This window comes from Numenius arquata, chromosome 2 (genome assembly GCF_964106895.1).
Source record: "Numenius arquata chromosome 2, bNumArq3.hap1.1, whole genome shotgun sequence".
Taxonomy (NCBI): Eukaryota; Metazoa; Chordata; class Aves; order Charadriiformes; family Scolopacidae; genus Numenius; species Numenius arquata.
Genome location: NC_133577.1, coordinates 5,040,599 through 5,059,172, shown reverse-complemented (window position 1 = coordinate 5,059,172; position 18,574 = coordinate 5,040,599). Strand labels below are relative to the sequence as shown.

The window sequence follows — 18,574 nt, the reverse complement described above, 5'->3', positions numbered from 1 at the left end:
GACTGTTGAACAAACATCTATAAAGATATCAGACTATATACTCATACTTTATTACAGTTTGTACTTCTTATCTCTTTATCGTTGATGGCAATATGAGCATTGTTGGTATAGCAGAGTTTGAGTTTAGTCTAAAAGATTCACTTTTAAAAAGTAAATAAGTATACTAGCAGGCTGGCACACGTTAGCATACACGATAAAGGCTCTGCCTCACACAGTATTTAGTAATACCAACAACACACCGGGCTTCATTTTACCAGCAGAGCACTGTGCTGCAAAGCGCCGAGTTCATAAACTTCTGCAATTTCAAACTCAGTTGTTGGGTATCTCAGTTCCAACGTAGGCATTTTATTAGAGAACATAATTTACCTTTCTAACTTCAGCCGTCCAAATTTGAAAACCTGCCCAGAATTTTTTTTCCTGCGATACAGCTTATCATTCAGAAGCAAATTTTGTTATCATTGGGGAAAAAAAAAAAAAAAATTGAAGTCTTAGCATTTTCTGTTTCTGAGAGTGAGGTAGTTATTAATGGCCTGATGAGTCTGTCCAGAACACAGGTCTGTGAGCTGAAAGAAGCACCCAGTGATGAGAAACGAAGAGCAGCACGGTACAGATTCTGGATATTGGCTGTCCTCGGCACTTTTTCACAGCGGGGGCTTGCGGAGCTTGCAGGAGATAGAAATACAGGAAAGCTGGGGCCTGCTCCTGTATTGTCGAGGTTGGAAGGGACCTTGAAGATCATCTAGTCCAACCATCAACTGTATTCCGGTCCAACAATTTGCTAATTCTACCAGAACTTCCCTTCCTTAAGTCAAACCAGGAAAGATTAGTTATAGTCTTACACTGTGGCTCAGCACAACAGTATCACAGCGCCTTCCCGTGGCACCAAACGCAACGTCATGCTGCCATGGTTTGGGATGGCCTGGCCACCAACCTGAAGGACGTTGTGAGGACTTGCTGCAGCGCTCAAAAGCTGCTCTTCACTCCTGCAGAGGACACCCCTTGCAACAGACCCGGTCAAAGGGAAAGCTCTTCCCCTTTTCTGGTGTTTTGCTGCCAAATTTGGTGTTTGGAAATATCCATGTGAGGTGACCGAGGCTGACTCTGCTACTGCCTCGTTGCTGACTTCAAGTACGCAATCATTTTCTATTATCTAAAAATATTTTTTGCTGGTTTTTTTTTTTTTATTATTATTATTATTTTTATTTTTTTAATCCTGGGGAAAAAACAAAATTTGAGAATTATCTGAAAACACCACCAGTGTGAGAGGCTGTCATTACCTTGGGCTCCCTCAGATAGCAGTGCATAGCTTGTGTGACATCGGCAGCATGGACAGCGTTGTGGTACGGGTTTTGGCTGTGGTAATCTTCTTGAACCATAACTGGGAACCAAAACAGAAAACAAAGACCCTTTTGTCTCTTGAGCGCCGCGGCCACAAGTGGGAATGGGATTTAAAATACAATTTGAGGTTTTACAGTCAGCTGCCTAAGGAGTTTCTTCAAATATCTGGAGCTTACTTAGACCGGTGCTCTTATTGGGACACCTTTAGGGGAAAAACGCATGAAAGGATTTGTGAGGCCCAAGGGGATATACCGGGCCTAGTTCATAAATCAACTCTTTCTTGCCTTAGTGAAGGCCCTCATTCAGGAGTAAAATAAATAAGGAAGAGAAGCGAATTTATCCACAACGGAGTGTAATTATTTACGCTGCTGTCATAGGGGAGTAATGTCATTAAGGCAGTACCACCTATTTTTACAGCGGCAGGGGGTAAGGCCCTGATACCCCGGCATCATTTGTTATTTGAGTGCCTAGCAATGGTCAAAGGCATTCCTACATCCTCCAAGACAGAGAACTGAAAGACAAAGCGCTGGGGTATTCGGAGCAAAATCTGTGGTAATTTTAGTCACGTCGACGCGTCTGTTTTAAAATACCAGCCTTGTTTTAGTGTTCAGGGCTGGAACTGGTCCAGCTGGAAGGCTGAGCAACAACCTTTTAACTCTCAGCTTTCCCTCGCGCAGAACATGGTTGAGGTGTGTGCTTCACACCCATCTGTTCCCTGCAGCAGGACCTGCACCATTAGGTGGTCTCGAGGCAGCACCACGTGAAGAGTGGAAGCTGTGAAGTGACCTTGCCCAAAGCGCTCTCCTAGGCACTATCAAATTAATCAAGCAGAAAGGTAATGGGCCGATTTCCCATGGCACTCGTCTCCAGCATGGGGAATGCCAAAGAAAGTCCTAGCTTTCTGTTTGTTTCCAGCTCCACCAGCATTTCATAGAATCATAATAGAATGGTTTGGGTTGGAAGGGACCTTAACATCTGGTTACCCATCCAGCCTGGCTTTGAACACCTCCAGGGATGGGGCAGCCACAGCTTCTCTGGGCAACCTGTTCCAGTGTCTCACCACCCTCACAGCAAAGAATTTTTTCCTAAAACCTAATCTAAATCTCCCCTCTTTCAGTTTAAAACTGTTACCCCTCGTCCCATGGCTCCACTCCCTGATCAAGAGTCCCTCCCCATCTCTCCTGTAGCCCCCTTCAGGTACTGGAAGGGGCTCTAAGGTCTCCCCGGAGCCTTCTCTTCTCCAGGCTGAACAACCCCAACTCTCTCAGCCTGTCCCCACAGCAGAGGTGCTCCAGCCCTCTGACCATCTTTGTGGACTTCCTCTGGACCCGTTCCAACAGGTCCATGTCCTTCCTGTGCTGAGGACCCCAGAGATGCATGCAGTACTCCAGGTGGAGTCTCACCAGAGAGGAGTAGAGGGGTAGAATCACCTCCCTGGCCCTGCTGGCCACACTTCTTTTGATGCAGCCCGGGATGCGGTTGGCTTTCTGGGCTGCCAGCACACATTGCCGGCTCATGTTGAGCTTCTCGTCCACCCCTTGAAGTTACAGCGGGTGACCCTTGAAACTCCAAGTACTGCGAACTCTAATTATCTGAGCGTCCATTTCATGACCGCCCACGGGAGTCAGAAACGGCAGGGAGATTTTGCCTGTCTCCACACCACAGAAATGCTTTCCAGAAGTGACAATTACACAGTCTTAAAGAAGAGACCTTGCCTTTGAAACTCTGTCTGACAGCCTAACAAACCGGCATTCAGCTCCACTCAAAACACGATGCAAAAAGTAATTGATTTTGGCCAATTCCTGCTTTTGGTTCGCTGACAGCATGGGGCTAATATTTCTGTTGGCAGTAACAGCAGCAGGGGCTTTCATCAACACTATTCAGTGCAGACAGCTTGATATAATTTGTTAAATTTTGCACATAAGCTTTTAACTGCCCTGGGTCTCAGTGGTCTATTAGTCACTAAAATAATGACACTGCACCACTATTGTGCTGTGCACGGGTAGGTTCTGCAACGTCTGTCTGTCTGTCTGTGTGGGCCACATCTCTGCACGGCATAGTGTTTTTAAAATCACCAGTGCAATTGTGGTACTGGGATGTTTCAGCCCAGTGCAGAGCCTTTTGAAGTCCCTCTGTTGACTTCATAGAAACATAGAATGGTTCGGGTTGGAAGGGACCTTAAAGACCATCCAGTTCCAACCCCCCTGCCATGGGCAGGGACACCTCCCACCAGACCAGGTTGCTCAAAGCCCCATCCAGCCTGGCCTTGAACCCCTCCAGGGATGGGGCAGCCACAGCTTCTCTGGGCAAGAACTTAACAGGTACTGAACCAACAACCCGAGTGCCTGTAAATTATATGCTAATATTTATCGCAGAACAGTTTTACTGAAATATTTGCAATGACATCATGATTTTGTGTGTCTAGATACACAGATCAAGCCAGTGCTGTCTTTGATGCCCTACTTAAGCTGTAAATTGCATTTAAATATGGCATTGAGGTGAGCACTTACCTAAAAACCTGTGTAATGTAACCATATCTAACTGGAAATGGTGGATAAGTCCATGCACATTGAAGAGGTGACAAAGCAGCGTTACGAGACTGTTTCCTAAAAGCAGAAAGGAACAACTCTTAGATTCCCTTAATATGTAGTTACAAACTAAGCACGACTGAAAATCTTGATAATTTCCTATTAGTCAGCTCCTATCACCTTAGCTCCTACCATATGAGCTTAGATGACACTCATATATTCAAAAGTTGTTTATACAAATTACTGCTATATATAATCAAGATTTGATGGCAGAGCTGCAGTGGAGTGCCACTCCTGTGTCTAGATGCCATAAAGTCACGTTTGCTGTTCCAACATGACACACAGAGGGCAAATTGACATGGTTTTAACTGGAAATCTTTTGACAGGCTTGTTTAAGAATCACATAGAATCATAGAATGGTTAGAGTTGGAAGGGACCTTAAAGATCATCCAGTTCCAACCCCCCTGCCATGGGCAGGGACACCTCCCACCAGACCAGGTTGCTCAAAGCCCCATCCAGCCTGGCCTTGAACCCCTCCAGGGATGGGGCATCCACAGCTTCTCTGGGCAACCTGTTCCAGTGCCTCACCACCCTCACAGCAAAGAATTTCTTCCTAATATCTAATCTAAATCTCCCCTCTTTCAGTTTAAAACCACTACCCCTTGTCATATGGCTTCACTCCCTGATCAAGAGTCCCTCCCCATCTCTCCTGTAGTCCCCTGAGGTTCTGGAAGGGGCTCTAAGGTCTCCCCGGAACCTTCTCTTCTCCAGGCTGAACAGCCCCAGCTCTCTCAACTTGTCATCTCCATAATCCAAGTCTACCTCCAGAAACCACAGAAAGGAGAATGGCTTTTCTGCCACTTCAGTTTACCATACTGTACTAATTAATTAATTACTGAGAAATCAGTAGTCTGTAATGAATTTTTTTATTTTACACACTATTACAAACATGTAATTAACCCACGTACCTAGCTCAGCTACAATTGCATCTCGTAATGATGATGCAGACAGGAAAAAATGAGTTGCAGCATTTACAGTCTGAAGTACCACTGTAACATAATGCTGGCCTTACTGTGAATCCCATACTGGGAACACTGGCAAAACCGAGCCTAACTAGTGTTATACCATCAACTATACATACGCGCGGTATTTAAATAAAAGTTTTCACTGCATAATTCAGCAACCCAACCAACCCATTCAACATATAAACAAGGTTTAAAGGCAGTCTTTTCGTATTTAATGTAACTCAGGAAAGAAAATAAATTTATGTACGAAGAGGACATGGAAACTTATTTGGCCTTGACTACTGAGCAGGAGCGCAGAAAGGTAATTTAGAAGAATTATGCTTTTTGCTTCCCTTGCCATTTGCAGTCCTTTCCACTCTTCACTGCCCATCACTCAGCTGAATAACCCTCTAAACCAATGTTTTTCTACACCTTCTGCCGCAGCCAAACCCAATTAGATTGGGGGTGAGGAATGAGGGATCCCACTCCTATGAGCAATACAGAAAGGAGAAAGGTGCCATCATGACCCTCTTCAGCAGTTACCTGATTGGGAGGTGTTGCCTAGACTTTGCAGGGGGGAGTGGTGGTGTTACAGGCATATATTTGGACAAAACTTTTCACAGATTTTTACTGTCTTAATGAATTTCCTACTGTTTTGCTGCTCAACAGAAGCAAAGGTATCTCCAGTTAAAGGTATTTCATGTTGATAGAAATCAACTGATTATGGAGGTCTGGACTTATCAACCAATGTATCCAACAGGTATATTTAAAGTACCTTTGGAATTTCCCAGGTAAAGGAATCTGAAACACCTCCTTGAAAAGGTGACCATAACAAATGCAGGAGATGAGATGAATACAAAAACACAGTTGAAACTTTATTCCACCATTATGAACGTTCTGGGAAAAGCCTAAAAATGTTCAAGGATATGACTTTAAGAGAAGTTAACTGCGTCCAATTTCTCTTCAGTAATCTAAACTGGAAACATTTAGCTATTAATTAATTCTAGATTTTTAGAATAGTCATATATGAGAGAGACTAAAATAAAAACTTTTTAAAAATTACTTACCATTTGTCAAGCGGTCAAACAAGAAAATGTCAAAATCCCACATTCCCACTTTGGAGAGCATATGCTAGAAAAAACAAACATGAAAAGGCAAATGACTCGTATGTCAAACTGTAAAGCAGATTTAAATTATCATTCCACATTAGTCAATCACAGGATTGGTTGCTGTAGCTTTAAAGTTTTGTTCGGGAAAGCTATAGAGATGAATTTGAAGTATCGGACATCAGGAACCAAATTTAGCTCTACTGCAGAAAATATCACTTGCGCTTTGAGGAGGTTTTGAACTTGACACTACAATACCTTCTAAATGGAGCTCAAAGCATGGAATAATATAAACCAAAATATTATGGAAATAATATTTTTCCCTGTTACAGCACAACTTTTTTATTGTTCTTTCAGGAGCCAAAATCAATTCAGTACGAATTCTCTTAGGTTTTTATTACAGTAAAACACAATCTTAGCTCTCACAGTGAATATGAATTACATTTTGCTAAATAAACCAATACACAGGAATAACTTTTATAAACTTAAATACAGCGCTTCTGTGAATCCCACTCAGCCACGCAGAAAAATCCATCATTACCATCCACCATATACAGTGCTTTTACAGCTACATCAGTTCAATCAACAGAATGAGTCTGGACTAACTGTATGACCTACAATGGCATATGGAACCATAGAATGGTTTGGGTTGGAAGGGACCTTAAAGATCATCCAGTTCCAACCCCCCTGCCTTGGGCAGGGATACCTCTCACTAGACCAGGTTGCTCAAATACGTGTGAATGAAACCTGCGTTCACTCCATCGTTTACTCTATATTCAAATCAGTTCTGGATTCTTAATTACTTTCCAACACCTGCCATGTAATCTTCTCTCGCAGAGAACAAAAATTGCCCAGGCACATAATCCCAATGCCATTCGGTTGTGCACGCTTTGTTCCAAAATATCATTCAAAGCAAGTATAAGAGCTGCAAAATAAGAGAATTATATTTTGATTACTGTGAAGTTCTTTGCAGGGAACATGTTGCCTGTTTCCTAGGCTTTGCCGTTACGGAGAGCTATTGTGGGTTGCCTAATAGCTGCTCCGTACCAGCTGAGAGGCAGCTGCCTTTTTTCAAGCGGATGAACTAAATCCTGTGTCGAGGCTGCACTTAAATCAGTAACTCAGCCAGGGATCCTTCCTCCTTCAATAAATCCAGATTATAATTCCAGTTGACAGAATCTGAAAATGCTGAACAGATTTAGACGTTTCCTTGTTGCTTTGAGACGAAGCCCCTAAAGCTGTAACCGTAAAAGAGGAATGGACGGTCTGTTCGCTGTGAGGCAGGCAAGCAGCGTGGGTCATTTAAGAAAGACCAGCCATACACTTGTTTATCTGAACACTGGAACAAAACCATATATTATTAAAAGAATTGGAGGTTCTGGAGACCCATCTTACCCTTGCTTGTCCAAGGTAGTCCTCATCCAGTAAGTACAGAGAGGCTTGTGGTACAATTCCACGCAGTAACCGGGATGCATGGAAATACCTCTGGAAACTTAACAGTCTTTTCACTTTTTTCTTGGTGCCGATTTCCCCTGAGAGTGTAGTATCTGTGAAAACAGCAATCAGTACAGAAACCGTGAAACCCAAGACGAAGGATGACATTCTCAATTATTTAACAAGAGAAACAGCAAAAAGTTTAAGAGAGCGATACAAAAATCATTAAGTTCATGCTTCTTGCCAATCCGCTTGAAGGAGCAGTATTCACATCCCTGTAATTCAGCAGAATATATTTGCTTACTTCAGAAAGGAAATACATTTCAGTAAAAAGAATACTAACGTAGGACTTGGAAGACCTGAGCTCAGTGCACTGCTTGCCACAGACTTTAATGTGATCCGGGTGAAGTCACTGCGGGGGGCGACATGTCACCTAACTGTAGATGTCTAGGGGGAGCCTAAATGACCAGGTAGAGTTGGGTACAGAAAAGCTGCTCTTACTCTTATCACAGACTCATAGAATTGCCTGGGTTGGAAGGGACCTTTCAGACCATCTAGTCCAACCGTCACCCTCTGTCCTCTCGCTATACAATGGAAAATAGCATTACCTTGCTACCTCACAGGAGTGTCACGGGAATATATTCAAATTGCACAGCACTCACATACAAGGTGATCTTGGATAGAAAACCAAAAGAGACCTCAGATTACACTCTGAAAGCACAAAAGTATGACTCGCTTTTGGAAAACGAGAGAAAAGAGAGAAAGAAGTAAGAACAGGTTAATAATCCTATTGTATTGTCTGATGTCCTTCCTACATATTAAGGCAAATTATAAATGAAGAAAATATTTTAGTTCTACAATTAGGAAAACAAGTATATTCAGGCAATACATGCATTTCTGATTACACAACAGAATATGTTCTTTACACTCAGAACCAGGATAATTCTAATTCCCTAATGCTGTATTAGGAGATTTTCATATAGGGCTAAATGTGACACAAAAACCAAGGCAGTTTCTAGACAGCGATTAAATCAGTAATTAGAGTAATTAAATTACCTTATTAGTAGTAACAATAATATGCAGGCTTCCTAAAACTGATAATGACTTAGGTAATTTCATCTGAACTTTTAACAGAACCTCACGTGCAGTTGTGATGTTTTCATTTTGCAGCCTGGTGTAAGTCTTGGGAAAAGGGGGGACAGAAACTGGACAGTTGTTTGAAGGCAGTAAGATCCAACATCGTCTTATTCACAAGAGGAACCTTGTCAGAAACTGAAGATCAAGCAATCCTTTCAGAGAAGAGTAATGATTGCTGGAGATAAGAAGCTGCATAGCAATTCACTGGATTTCAGGTTTGAGTAAGAGCTCAGGAAGAACATCCATGGACTGAAGGGGACGCTATTCTGCTATTTCTTTTTATGCAAAACTGCTGAGTGTTTGTGCTGCCGTGAAATTAAGATACGACTTTGTATGTGGGTTTGATTTTTTTTGGTGTGTGTGTGAGTATTATTATTCTGAGAAGTTTTTCAGAGAAGTCATTAAGGTTTTTTTGGATCATAGATGGTTCAGCGTTTGATTTCTCCAACAGCAGATGGGTGAGCACCTTCTGTAGCAAGTTCCTGAAGTAATCCAACAGCTATTGAGCATCACAAAGTCAGTATCAACAAAAATATACATACTTACATAGAGTATCAATAATTAATATAATTTCTTACACCTGTAAGTCTCACGCTTCTCGTGGGCAGCCCAAAGACCCCACCGAGTTTTAATAATATAAAAGCACAAAATAATTTTATTGCAAGGTGACAAGCCATGTGTTTTCAAGAATGCAAACAGTAACGATGTCAGTTCTGTACCAGCCCGAAGGTCAGATTTTCATTTATGATGTGCCAGCACCTGCCTTAATTCTCTCACACATTTTAAAAGCTGGAACAACTTCATGGCCCGCAGAAGGAGTGACTAACGTAGGTGCTAACAGGCACCCAGTGACAGTGACATGTGGAGGAACGGGTAGACTTGTTTCCACGTTTCTTTTGATTTATATAGTGCTGCTAAGAAGCGGCTGGCATTCAGCTTAATTCCCCGATAACAAAACGCTCTTGAAATTAATTCCGTTTTTAAACTATTGTCAGCTGTTTCGCGACTTCCCAACTTTCTTAATTCCATCTTCGCCCCCAAACTGTCACTGCTTTTGGGTAACAAGTTTAAAGTATGGAAAACTTCCCTTTGGTACATTAAAAATGAGTAGTTGCTCCAACTAATTTTTATCTAAGTTATCATCTGGTTTTTTGATGGTTGGACTAGATGATCTTAAAGGTCCCTTCCAACCTAGACAATTGTATGATTCTAAAGACAGATGACTGCAATCACTACCTATGTTCCCCTAAACTGTCTTTAAAACTCACACATAGAGTTGCTGTGGATGATCTGAAGATTTGACCTGCATCCCAACAAGCAGCCCTACGGTGGACTACGGAGAAGTGGTTATTTTATCCATTGGATTACCAGATTATATTAGTAGCACAAATAATACTTACCACCTCCCCCCCAAACACCAGGTTGAAATAAACAATTTCTTACTGTGAAACATATTTTCTGACTTGAACCATGAAAATTGCTGCCACTGCTTTGTCACATTGCTCCATACGGTTGTCATAGGTCTCAACTGAGGTTTAAGCATCGTCAGACAGTGCGTCTGAAACATGCCTTGCTGCTTCAGATGAGCACCGTATTACAACATTTTATGCTAAAAAAGACTACCCAAAATAATCTGCCACCTTGCATTTTTATTCATAAGGGAAGGAGTTCATAATACTGATGAAAAACGGTAGGAAGCGTATTTTCAAAATTGGGCTCTTGATGGAACAGCCCAAATCCCACACTGCAGTCTATCCACAGGCAAATTCTGGATGTTAACTTAAAAGATATCACGTTAAAATCACATCCTTTGGGTCATTTCAGTAATAATTGATTTATCTCTGAATCACAGCACTTGCCAGATGATTGCTATGACCCATAACAGGTTACGAAGCCACCCGCAATAATGTACCTTATTATGACGGTGTCTTGCATAAAATTGCACCGACTCTGCCCCTCTCCGAGCACAACACTCCCCTAAATATTATAATCTCACCAACATTTTATCTGTCCCCTCCCAAGATCAGCGTCAAACAAAACAGAAAAGCACAGCCATATGAAGTTGAGAGAAAAAGGATGATTGAAAAAGAAGAGCAAAAGGTGAAGCAGCTGCAAGGGAATGCTCAAATCCTGTCCCCAGCTTCAGCAGTCGCACCTGAATCTCCCAGCAGCGAAGAACCATTCCTCGCATATGGGATCCACCAGCTGAGACAAAATCAGGACGCAGTTTTAAGAGGAAATTAAAGGTTGATGTGAATGACTTACAGTAATACGCTCAACTTCTTTATTGACAACTGTAACTTTGGATTTAAATCGTAAACATAAAATTTTGATGATGACAGTCACAGAATGACTTTGAAGTATAAACAGTTATCGATAGCTACTTCTACTTAAATTGAATTACAAGTAAATGAATCAAAAATATCATTTCAGACATCACTGAACTTCAATACTGGAACTATGGGTGCTAAAACATATGCTATATTATTTAGTTAAAGAACACAAGCTGCAAGGCTCACATGGGAAGGATTTAGTAATTACATGCAATTTTGAAATGAACGTGAAAGACAAACAAGAATGTCTTTTGTTTATACACATAATGCTTCCCTTGAGAACTGTGTTTATCTTTCATCATTGTGGCAACTTCTGAATGTTTTGTTTACCTAATAAAAGCATCATCTGTATGTCTTAAAAGATCATAGAATCATAGAACAGTTTGGGTTGGAAGGGACCTTAAAGATCATGTGGTTCCAAGCCCCTGCCATGGGCAGGGACACCTCCCACCAGACCAGGTTGCTCAAAGCCCCATCCAGCCTGGCCTTGAACCCCTCCAGGGATGGGGCAGCCACAGCTTCTCTGGGCAACCCGTTCCAGTGTCTCACCACCCTCACAGCAAAGAATTTCTTCCCAATATCTAATCTAAATTTCCCCTCTTTCAGTTTAAAACCATTACCCCTCGTCCTATCACTACAGTCCCTGACAAAGAGTCCCTCCCCAAGAGGGATGTGCATTCTTGTATCCTGTGGAGTTACTGTTGTACAGGTATCCTGTGGAATGGCTGGAGAATCCCTTCTTTGTATATTGGACAAAGTTATTGTATGAATTACCTACGCATACCTACACATTTACAGAAGCCTCCATATAAGCATCCCTCACAAAGCTTAAGTTCTGCCTTTCAAAGGCACAGGCAGCCAGAGCTCACAGCATTATCTCCTGACGTGTTCCAGCCGGCAGCAAAAGCGGTTGTTTTTTTCCTTGGGCCATTTGACACCCACATCACATACACCCACTATATCAGACCACGGATGATGGCTGGATACTGCACATGGCCCTCAAGAGGTTAATAAGCTGCAGGAATCAATGGTTGCCTTCTCTCTCCTAACAAAGCTCCTCCAGTTACACAGATCTGCTCGCCTTAACGTCATCTACGGCTCACAACCCCTGTTATTGCAGGGAAAGAGGTTTCCTGCACTGGGAACTGCTACCAGTTTTCCTTCAGATTTCTTTCACATCCCTGCGCTAGTGTGTGCCCACAGGCAGCGCAAATATAAAAACCAGGGAGGTTATGCTAACAATGGCTGAGTTAACATCCAGAAACGATCACATAAATCAAATTTGGACAAGGATGTGCTTAACTCCGCACCAGACATTCATTACATTGTTATTGTTCTTTCAAAGTAAACAAACTCGGTTACGCATTCAAATAAGGCTTGTTGAGCTTTCCTTCACAGTATCGCCTCTTCTTATTTTATTGCAGCTCACTGTACAATAAAAATAGGTCATCCAGCAGCATGAGGGGATAACAACAGGTTTATTAATTTTCAAAAGCCAACTGATTCAGAAGCAGAAAATGTTTCTCCTCTCCTTTCCGTAAGGATGCAGAATAAATTAGGGGGATTTGGGTCTTTTTAGTCTGGAGAAGACTGAGGGGGGATCTGATCAACACCTATAAATACTTAAAGGGTGGGTGTCAGGAGGATGGGGCCAGTCTTTTTTCAGTGGTGCCCAGGGACAGGACAAGAGGGAATGGGCACAAACTTCAACATGGGAAGTTCTATCTAAACATGAGGAGGAACTTCTTTCCTTTGAGGGTGGCAGAGCCCTGGGACAGGCTGCCCAGAGAGGTGGTGGACTCTCCATCGCTGGAGACATTCCAAACCCACCTGGACACGTTCCTGTGCAACCTGCTCTGGGTGGACCTGCTCTGGCAGGGGGTTGGACTAGATGATCTCCAGAGGTTCCTTCCAACCCCGTATCATTCTGTGATTCTGTGAAATCAGGTCCTCGAGCACCTGCCTTTGACTCATATGGTTTATAATACCTTTCCCCTCTTCTGAGGATGCGAAGACATTCTGCTGTACTCAGCCTCTGCTCTACGACAGTGTGTCCAAAGAGTCAGGCAGGATTGGTAGGAAAGAGCTGGAACATGTGGAAGATAAGGTGAGAGGATCAGACCAGCAATTTACGGTGCAGTCTGTAAACAGCGAGGACTCTGGGAAACAACTCGTCTCAGGTCCTAGAAGTTACAAAGGCAATTTCCTGCACTGGTTCCTGGTTTGACAGCTGATTAGAATGGTTTTATTTGAGAGCCCAAGAGATATGTAATTGACTCATGAGGAATAATCATTTGTCCATTTTTTTTTAATGTGTCAAATCATGCCAGGCATTTAGATCACCTTTACTGAAGTCTTGTTTGGCACACTCAGTGCATGGCTTGGTTGCTAAATTTCATAGAATCATAGAATTGTCTAGGTTGGAAGATCATCTAGTCCAACCATCAACCTAACCCTGATGAAAACCCATCACTGAACCATGTCACTAAGCACTATGTCAACCCGTCTTTTAAATACCTCCAGGGATGGTGCCTCAAACACTTCCCTGGGCAGCCCATTCCAATGCTTGATAACCCTTTCAGTGTAAAAATTTCTCCTAATATCCAATCTGAACCTCCCCTGGTGCAACTTGAGGCCATTTCCTCTTGTCCCATCGCCTGTGACTTGGGAGAAGAGACCGACCCCCCCTGGCTACACCCTCCTTTCAGGGAGCTGTAGAGCGTGATAAGGTCTCCCCTCAGCCTCCTTTTCTCCAGGTTGAACAACCCCAGCTCCTTCAGGCTCTCCTCATAAGACTTATTTTTCCTACAAGGAAGAGCACAAAGCACTGACGATAGGAAAAAAAGTGCTGTGTCTTCTCAATATCTTCTTACATCACGGACTTATTGTATTATTCAACAGCAGCATGAGTAGGGACAGCTGAACTGGCACAGGTAATCTAAAAATTAATTCCAAACTTAACATTTAAAATCTGAATTTTGGAGAAGGCACTGGTAAACTAGAAGAAGACCAGACAACCTCTTCTCTCTACACTGTCTAGGCTTTCCCATTGCCTTGCACCTTCAGAAAAGAAACACTGCAGTTTTAAAGAAAGCCCTGAGAATACGCACAAAGCACCAGAAACCTATGTAAAAGAACTGTTGCCTGAACACTTCAAGTCTAGTGTAGAGGGACCAAGAAGCTCAGACAAATATCCCAGCTGTATTGCTCAATCATCTGCAGCTGGCATGAGAAACTCATTAAAGAATAGTAAGATTGTGCTAATACCAATCTCATCATCTGAATATACATTGGTCACCATCACTAAAACAACAAAGATGAACACCTTGCTACTATGTAATACCTACAGCTCAACAAGTGTTGTACTGAAACCTTGTAAATATAAAAATCCTCATGAGACTTCCTCAAACTATACAAGAATCCAAAAAGGTGGTTATAAACGTTTTGTTTTCACTTGCTTCTCTAATGTATTAAAAAAATATTTGTTCCTTGACTTTTGATGAAATTACGCTGTAGAGGTCAAGTGCTTTTTGTTAGCTGCCGTTGTTGATACGGTTTACAACTATTATTTCTCTTTGAGTGGGTAAACATATTTTTCAATTAGGAAGTGGCTGTGAGAAAAAGGGGACTCGGAACAGAGTTCAGAGAAAAGCAGAAAATTAGAAGTAAACCAGAAGATCTTTAAAATTTTCCACTTAGAGTCAAGATTCCATTCTTCAACCACCAGCACAAAATCAGTGCAGAGGTTCTTGTATGATCCTTTGGCTGATGTAGTGAATGAAATGTGAGAGGTTCTGGACACCAATGTTCTAGGTCACCTTGCTACAGGGCTTCCTCCTCTTTGAACAGGACACTTAAGGTGATGGTGGTTTGTAACAGCTCAGTTTCCAAATCATAAAATTCCTCACAGTTGTTGGCATCTTCAAGAACATTAGTCATGGAGTTTCCCCTCCAACCCAAATTACATTCCTCTTGATACTGTTTGAAAGACCATAGAATTTAAGAACTATGCAGAGTATCCCGCTTATATATTGAATTACTCCATTGCACCAAGTTCTGGAGAAGGAAGGGTTTCAAAGTCCAGTTAGGTAACAGAATACTAGCCTTAATAACAGGAAGAGGAATAGATTATATGCAAATTTAAGATGAATTTAAATGTGTTTCTCTTCACAATTTTCAACCTTTATTCGGGTCATCAATCATCTTTATGCAAACAAACATCTTGGCATCTTATATTAAGCCTCCTGCAAGCTCTTAGGAAAGAGCATGTTGTGTTCCATCTCGCCAAAAAGTCATTATCACTTCAATATGAACCTTCACTTTGCCACTTCAATCTTCATACAGTAGCACAGTCAGGACCTTTTTTTTTTCCTAAAACTGCAAATGTTCTATAGCTGATTATAGTTTCTCCAACAGGAAATGGTACATCCCCTCCCCCTTCACTCCCCTCGAGAAAAAGCAACATAACCTGTAATAACAGCAAACCCAACTTTCATTTATCATCTTAATGATCCCTTCTCCTTGTTCTTTCTTTTCCTCTGGTCATTTGGAAAGTATCCTCAGTGTTATCTTCAGAACACCCTTTCCCTTTTCTAATCAGGGAAAGAAGGTGGGGTGGCAGAATGGGTCACGCATCATTTGGAAACTTTTAAAGGGACATTCTCAGCTGAACTGAATCCCAAATCTGCATTGAAAAAATAAGTTAGAAACCTGTATAACCATGTCAGTGTTCATTAAGGCTTTGCGTGTGAAGCACATCTAGTTTTTTGTTTGCTCTGCTTGTTCTCGTGAGTTTTCCTGAAGCATTCACAGCCCAAACTGCTGCATTTTGTTAGCACATGAGGGCACACGCATCCATCAGTTTTACATTCTGGCTTTCATTTTCTACAAATGTAGCATAAAAGCTAAACAAGGAGCAGGAATGGCAGGAAGTAGAACATACTTTTCAATCATTTACCTTGTTATTAAATTTTGCAGATAACAACTCTCAAAAACACCACCTCCTGCCTCCCCCCCCCCCCCCAAAAAAAAAACCCCACACCAAAACCCCACCAAAACAGAAAACAACACCTCGAACCAAAGGAAATCTTCGAGCTGAAATGTTCTAAAGAGAATCCCAATTCCTATTGCTTGAATAGGAAACAGAAAGCAAGGCCTGAACTTCAGTTCTGGAAACGTTCCTCCCATTCAAACCAGACATAAACTAACCAGATTAAGAAGACTGAAGCCTTCAGGATGTTAATGAGTATCTTTGGATGTGCTTATCCATGAGGAACCAAGGGAGGTATTATGTAGAACTAATGCAGACCTCATGAGAGCTCTCCCTTTCTAATTTAATAACCATCTGGAACTCTGGACTCATCTCCACGGGCTGGGTTGGGATCCGAGTAATCCAATCAGCCCTTGAAACTTCCTCCCAAGACTTTAAGTGTCCTAATTTAACCTGGGTCAGAAATATCTAAAAAGGCATCTCTCACTCCCACTTCTTTTTCTAGCCAAAGGCAACAAAACAAGACAGTTAACCAAACTCTTTTTAACCTCACTCATTTGGGTTCAGATTACTTGATGGTTCAGTTTTGGGTTGGTGGCTGTGGTTAAGTTTTATTTTCCCTGGAGATGGGCCCTACCTGAAAGCCCTGGAGTTGTTCAAAATCCAAACCCAAAAGTGAATGTAAATTTTGCAAATGGACCTTTCTGTAGACAGGCAGAAACCACAGATCCACATGTCCACAGAATTTGGTTCTTTGATACGGAACACTTTTTCATGAGTTCATATCTTCCCTTACTAACCCTGACAACAGTTTTCATTTCTGTGGTACCTAATTCATCACATGCCTGCAAAGCATCATTTTATTTGCAAACAGACTGAAAACCAGAGGATTTTGCTTAACTCAAATCAGACAGCAAATGAAGGACAGAGACTGAATGGTACCTAATAGCACTGTTTATCACCATCTGGTACTAAAAGTGTATCATCTACACTAACAATTTGCTAAGCTAAGCTTAAAGCAGGTCGAGGAATTTTTTTGGACTCAACTTCTGCTTGCATGCTAATAGCAAGATCCTAGGCAATAGTCGGTTATACCTTTGGAGTGCCTACAAAGATGTTCTGACCTTTTAGATATTCTCAGATCCCACTCTATGTTTCTGTTGTGCAAGGTGTGAGAAAAGAGAAATCTCTCTGGGTAACACTGTTTTGGTACAGAGACTCCACTTTGCAGGTCACATACAACATCATTTCCCTTCCCTCGTTATCCCTCCTAGATCAATATAATCAATATATAGAGAAGTGAAAGACAAGGAAAGCTATGGCAAGACTGATTCTGTGACAAAACCAAAGTGCCCCTAATGAAAAATTTTTTAGAAAGTTAAAAAATGCAAACAGAAACAATTTTAATTACATTATTCCACGACAGACATATGTAAATATAGTCAATTAGAGGCTCATAATTCTGTCATTTGCAAGCAAAAATTCAATCCAGAGAAAAGCTTAGCATAAACAAGATGGGAACTGGAGAATCGCTGTTTAAGTCTTAAGAATCTCCTTATCTTCTGACTTAAAGCTTGACAAGCAAATTTTTAAATAAGAAGGTACTCATCTCAGATGTAAACGATGTTATTTTGTTACTCCACTTAATTTCGTCTGGCAATTAAACAAAGTATCTAATAAAACTGGAGCAGGGTGCGGTCTTCTCGGTTACTGTGGCAAGCTCAGCCACAATTCTAGATTTATCACAAGGAATTCCCTCAAACCCTTGGTTAATGCAGTAAAGAAAACTACCATCACAGTCACCAGCACGACTCACCATGGGATAATGAAATCTATTTTAACCAACACACATTAGTCAGTGCAGGGATCTGGTTCAATGACTCACTGAGCAACTTTGTCAATCAGAAAAATAAATTATTGCTGCCTTACCCTACGGTCCTTTATTTCTCAAATCCGAACTATGCTTTGCTAAGAGGAAAATGGGATCAAGTTAATTTTCACTGCAGAAGTGTTTCAAATTCCGAATTGTCACACTGCACGCGTTCAGTTTAACTCCTTTTGTGTCCCGTGAACACAAGAAGACTCATTTAATTCACAGGAATGTAAAAGTGCCAATAAACTACCATCATTAATTTCAACCTGCGTTAGGTTCAGCTACAAGGTAGAGCTACTGAGTCAAGCCACTAAAATTTGTGAGGTTTGATTTGGAGTCAGTTTTACACCATTTATACCCTGTATTCAGCTGCTTGATGGCACCTAACACTTCCCTATTCCATCACACTACTCCTGAAAAGTAAGTTTCTAACGCTAAGTCTTTCTTAATTCTGCTGTTCCCATTTTAAGGATCTCCTTATTTGCGACATGAGGATATTTCACATTCAATTTTGTATTTCAAAATCGCCTGAAGAGTCCCCAAACCCACCGGTGCAACTACACCTCCTGGAAAGCCAGGAACCAGGCAGAGGAAAGCCAGGAAGATGCTAAAGCCTTGGAAGGATCCTGCAAAATCCTCATGGTCCTGGCAGCCTGGCACGGACAAGGTGAAATAACACTCCCTAAGTTTCTATATATTCTATATATATTCTATATAAGCACCGGAGGAACGCGGAGAGGGCATCACAGGCGTTAGCTAAAACAGCACGAAGCCAACATTAATCCAGTTGGCTTTGATTAGGGCTACAGAAGATCCCGTTTTCAGGGAGCA

General features: G+C 41.7%; 1 protein-coding gene across 3 annotated transcripts in view; it reads right to left on the bottom strand.

Annotated features, from left to right (window-relative positions):
- Positions 1 to 18,574, bottom strand: part of PDE7B (phosphodiesterase 7B) — a 186,320-nt gene that overhangs the window by 17,321 nt on the left and 150,425 nt on the right. For all 3 annotated transcript variants that reach the window (XM_074163779.1, XM_074163772.1, XM_074163787.1), the window contains 4 exons: positions 7,372 to 7,523; positions 5,938 to 6,001; positions 3,849 to 3,944; positions 1,278 to 1,378 (listed from right to left, as the gene is read on the bottom strand). In XM_074163779.1, the coding sequence (XP_074019880.1) occupies positions 1,278 to 1,378; positions 3,849 to 3,944; positions 5,938 to 6,001; positions 7,372 to 7,523 (413 nt within the window). The remainder of the gene's footprint in view (positions 1 to 1,277; positions 1,379 to 3,848; positions 3,945 to 5,937; positions 6,002 to 7,371; positions 7,524 to 18,574) is intronic.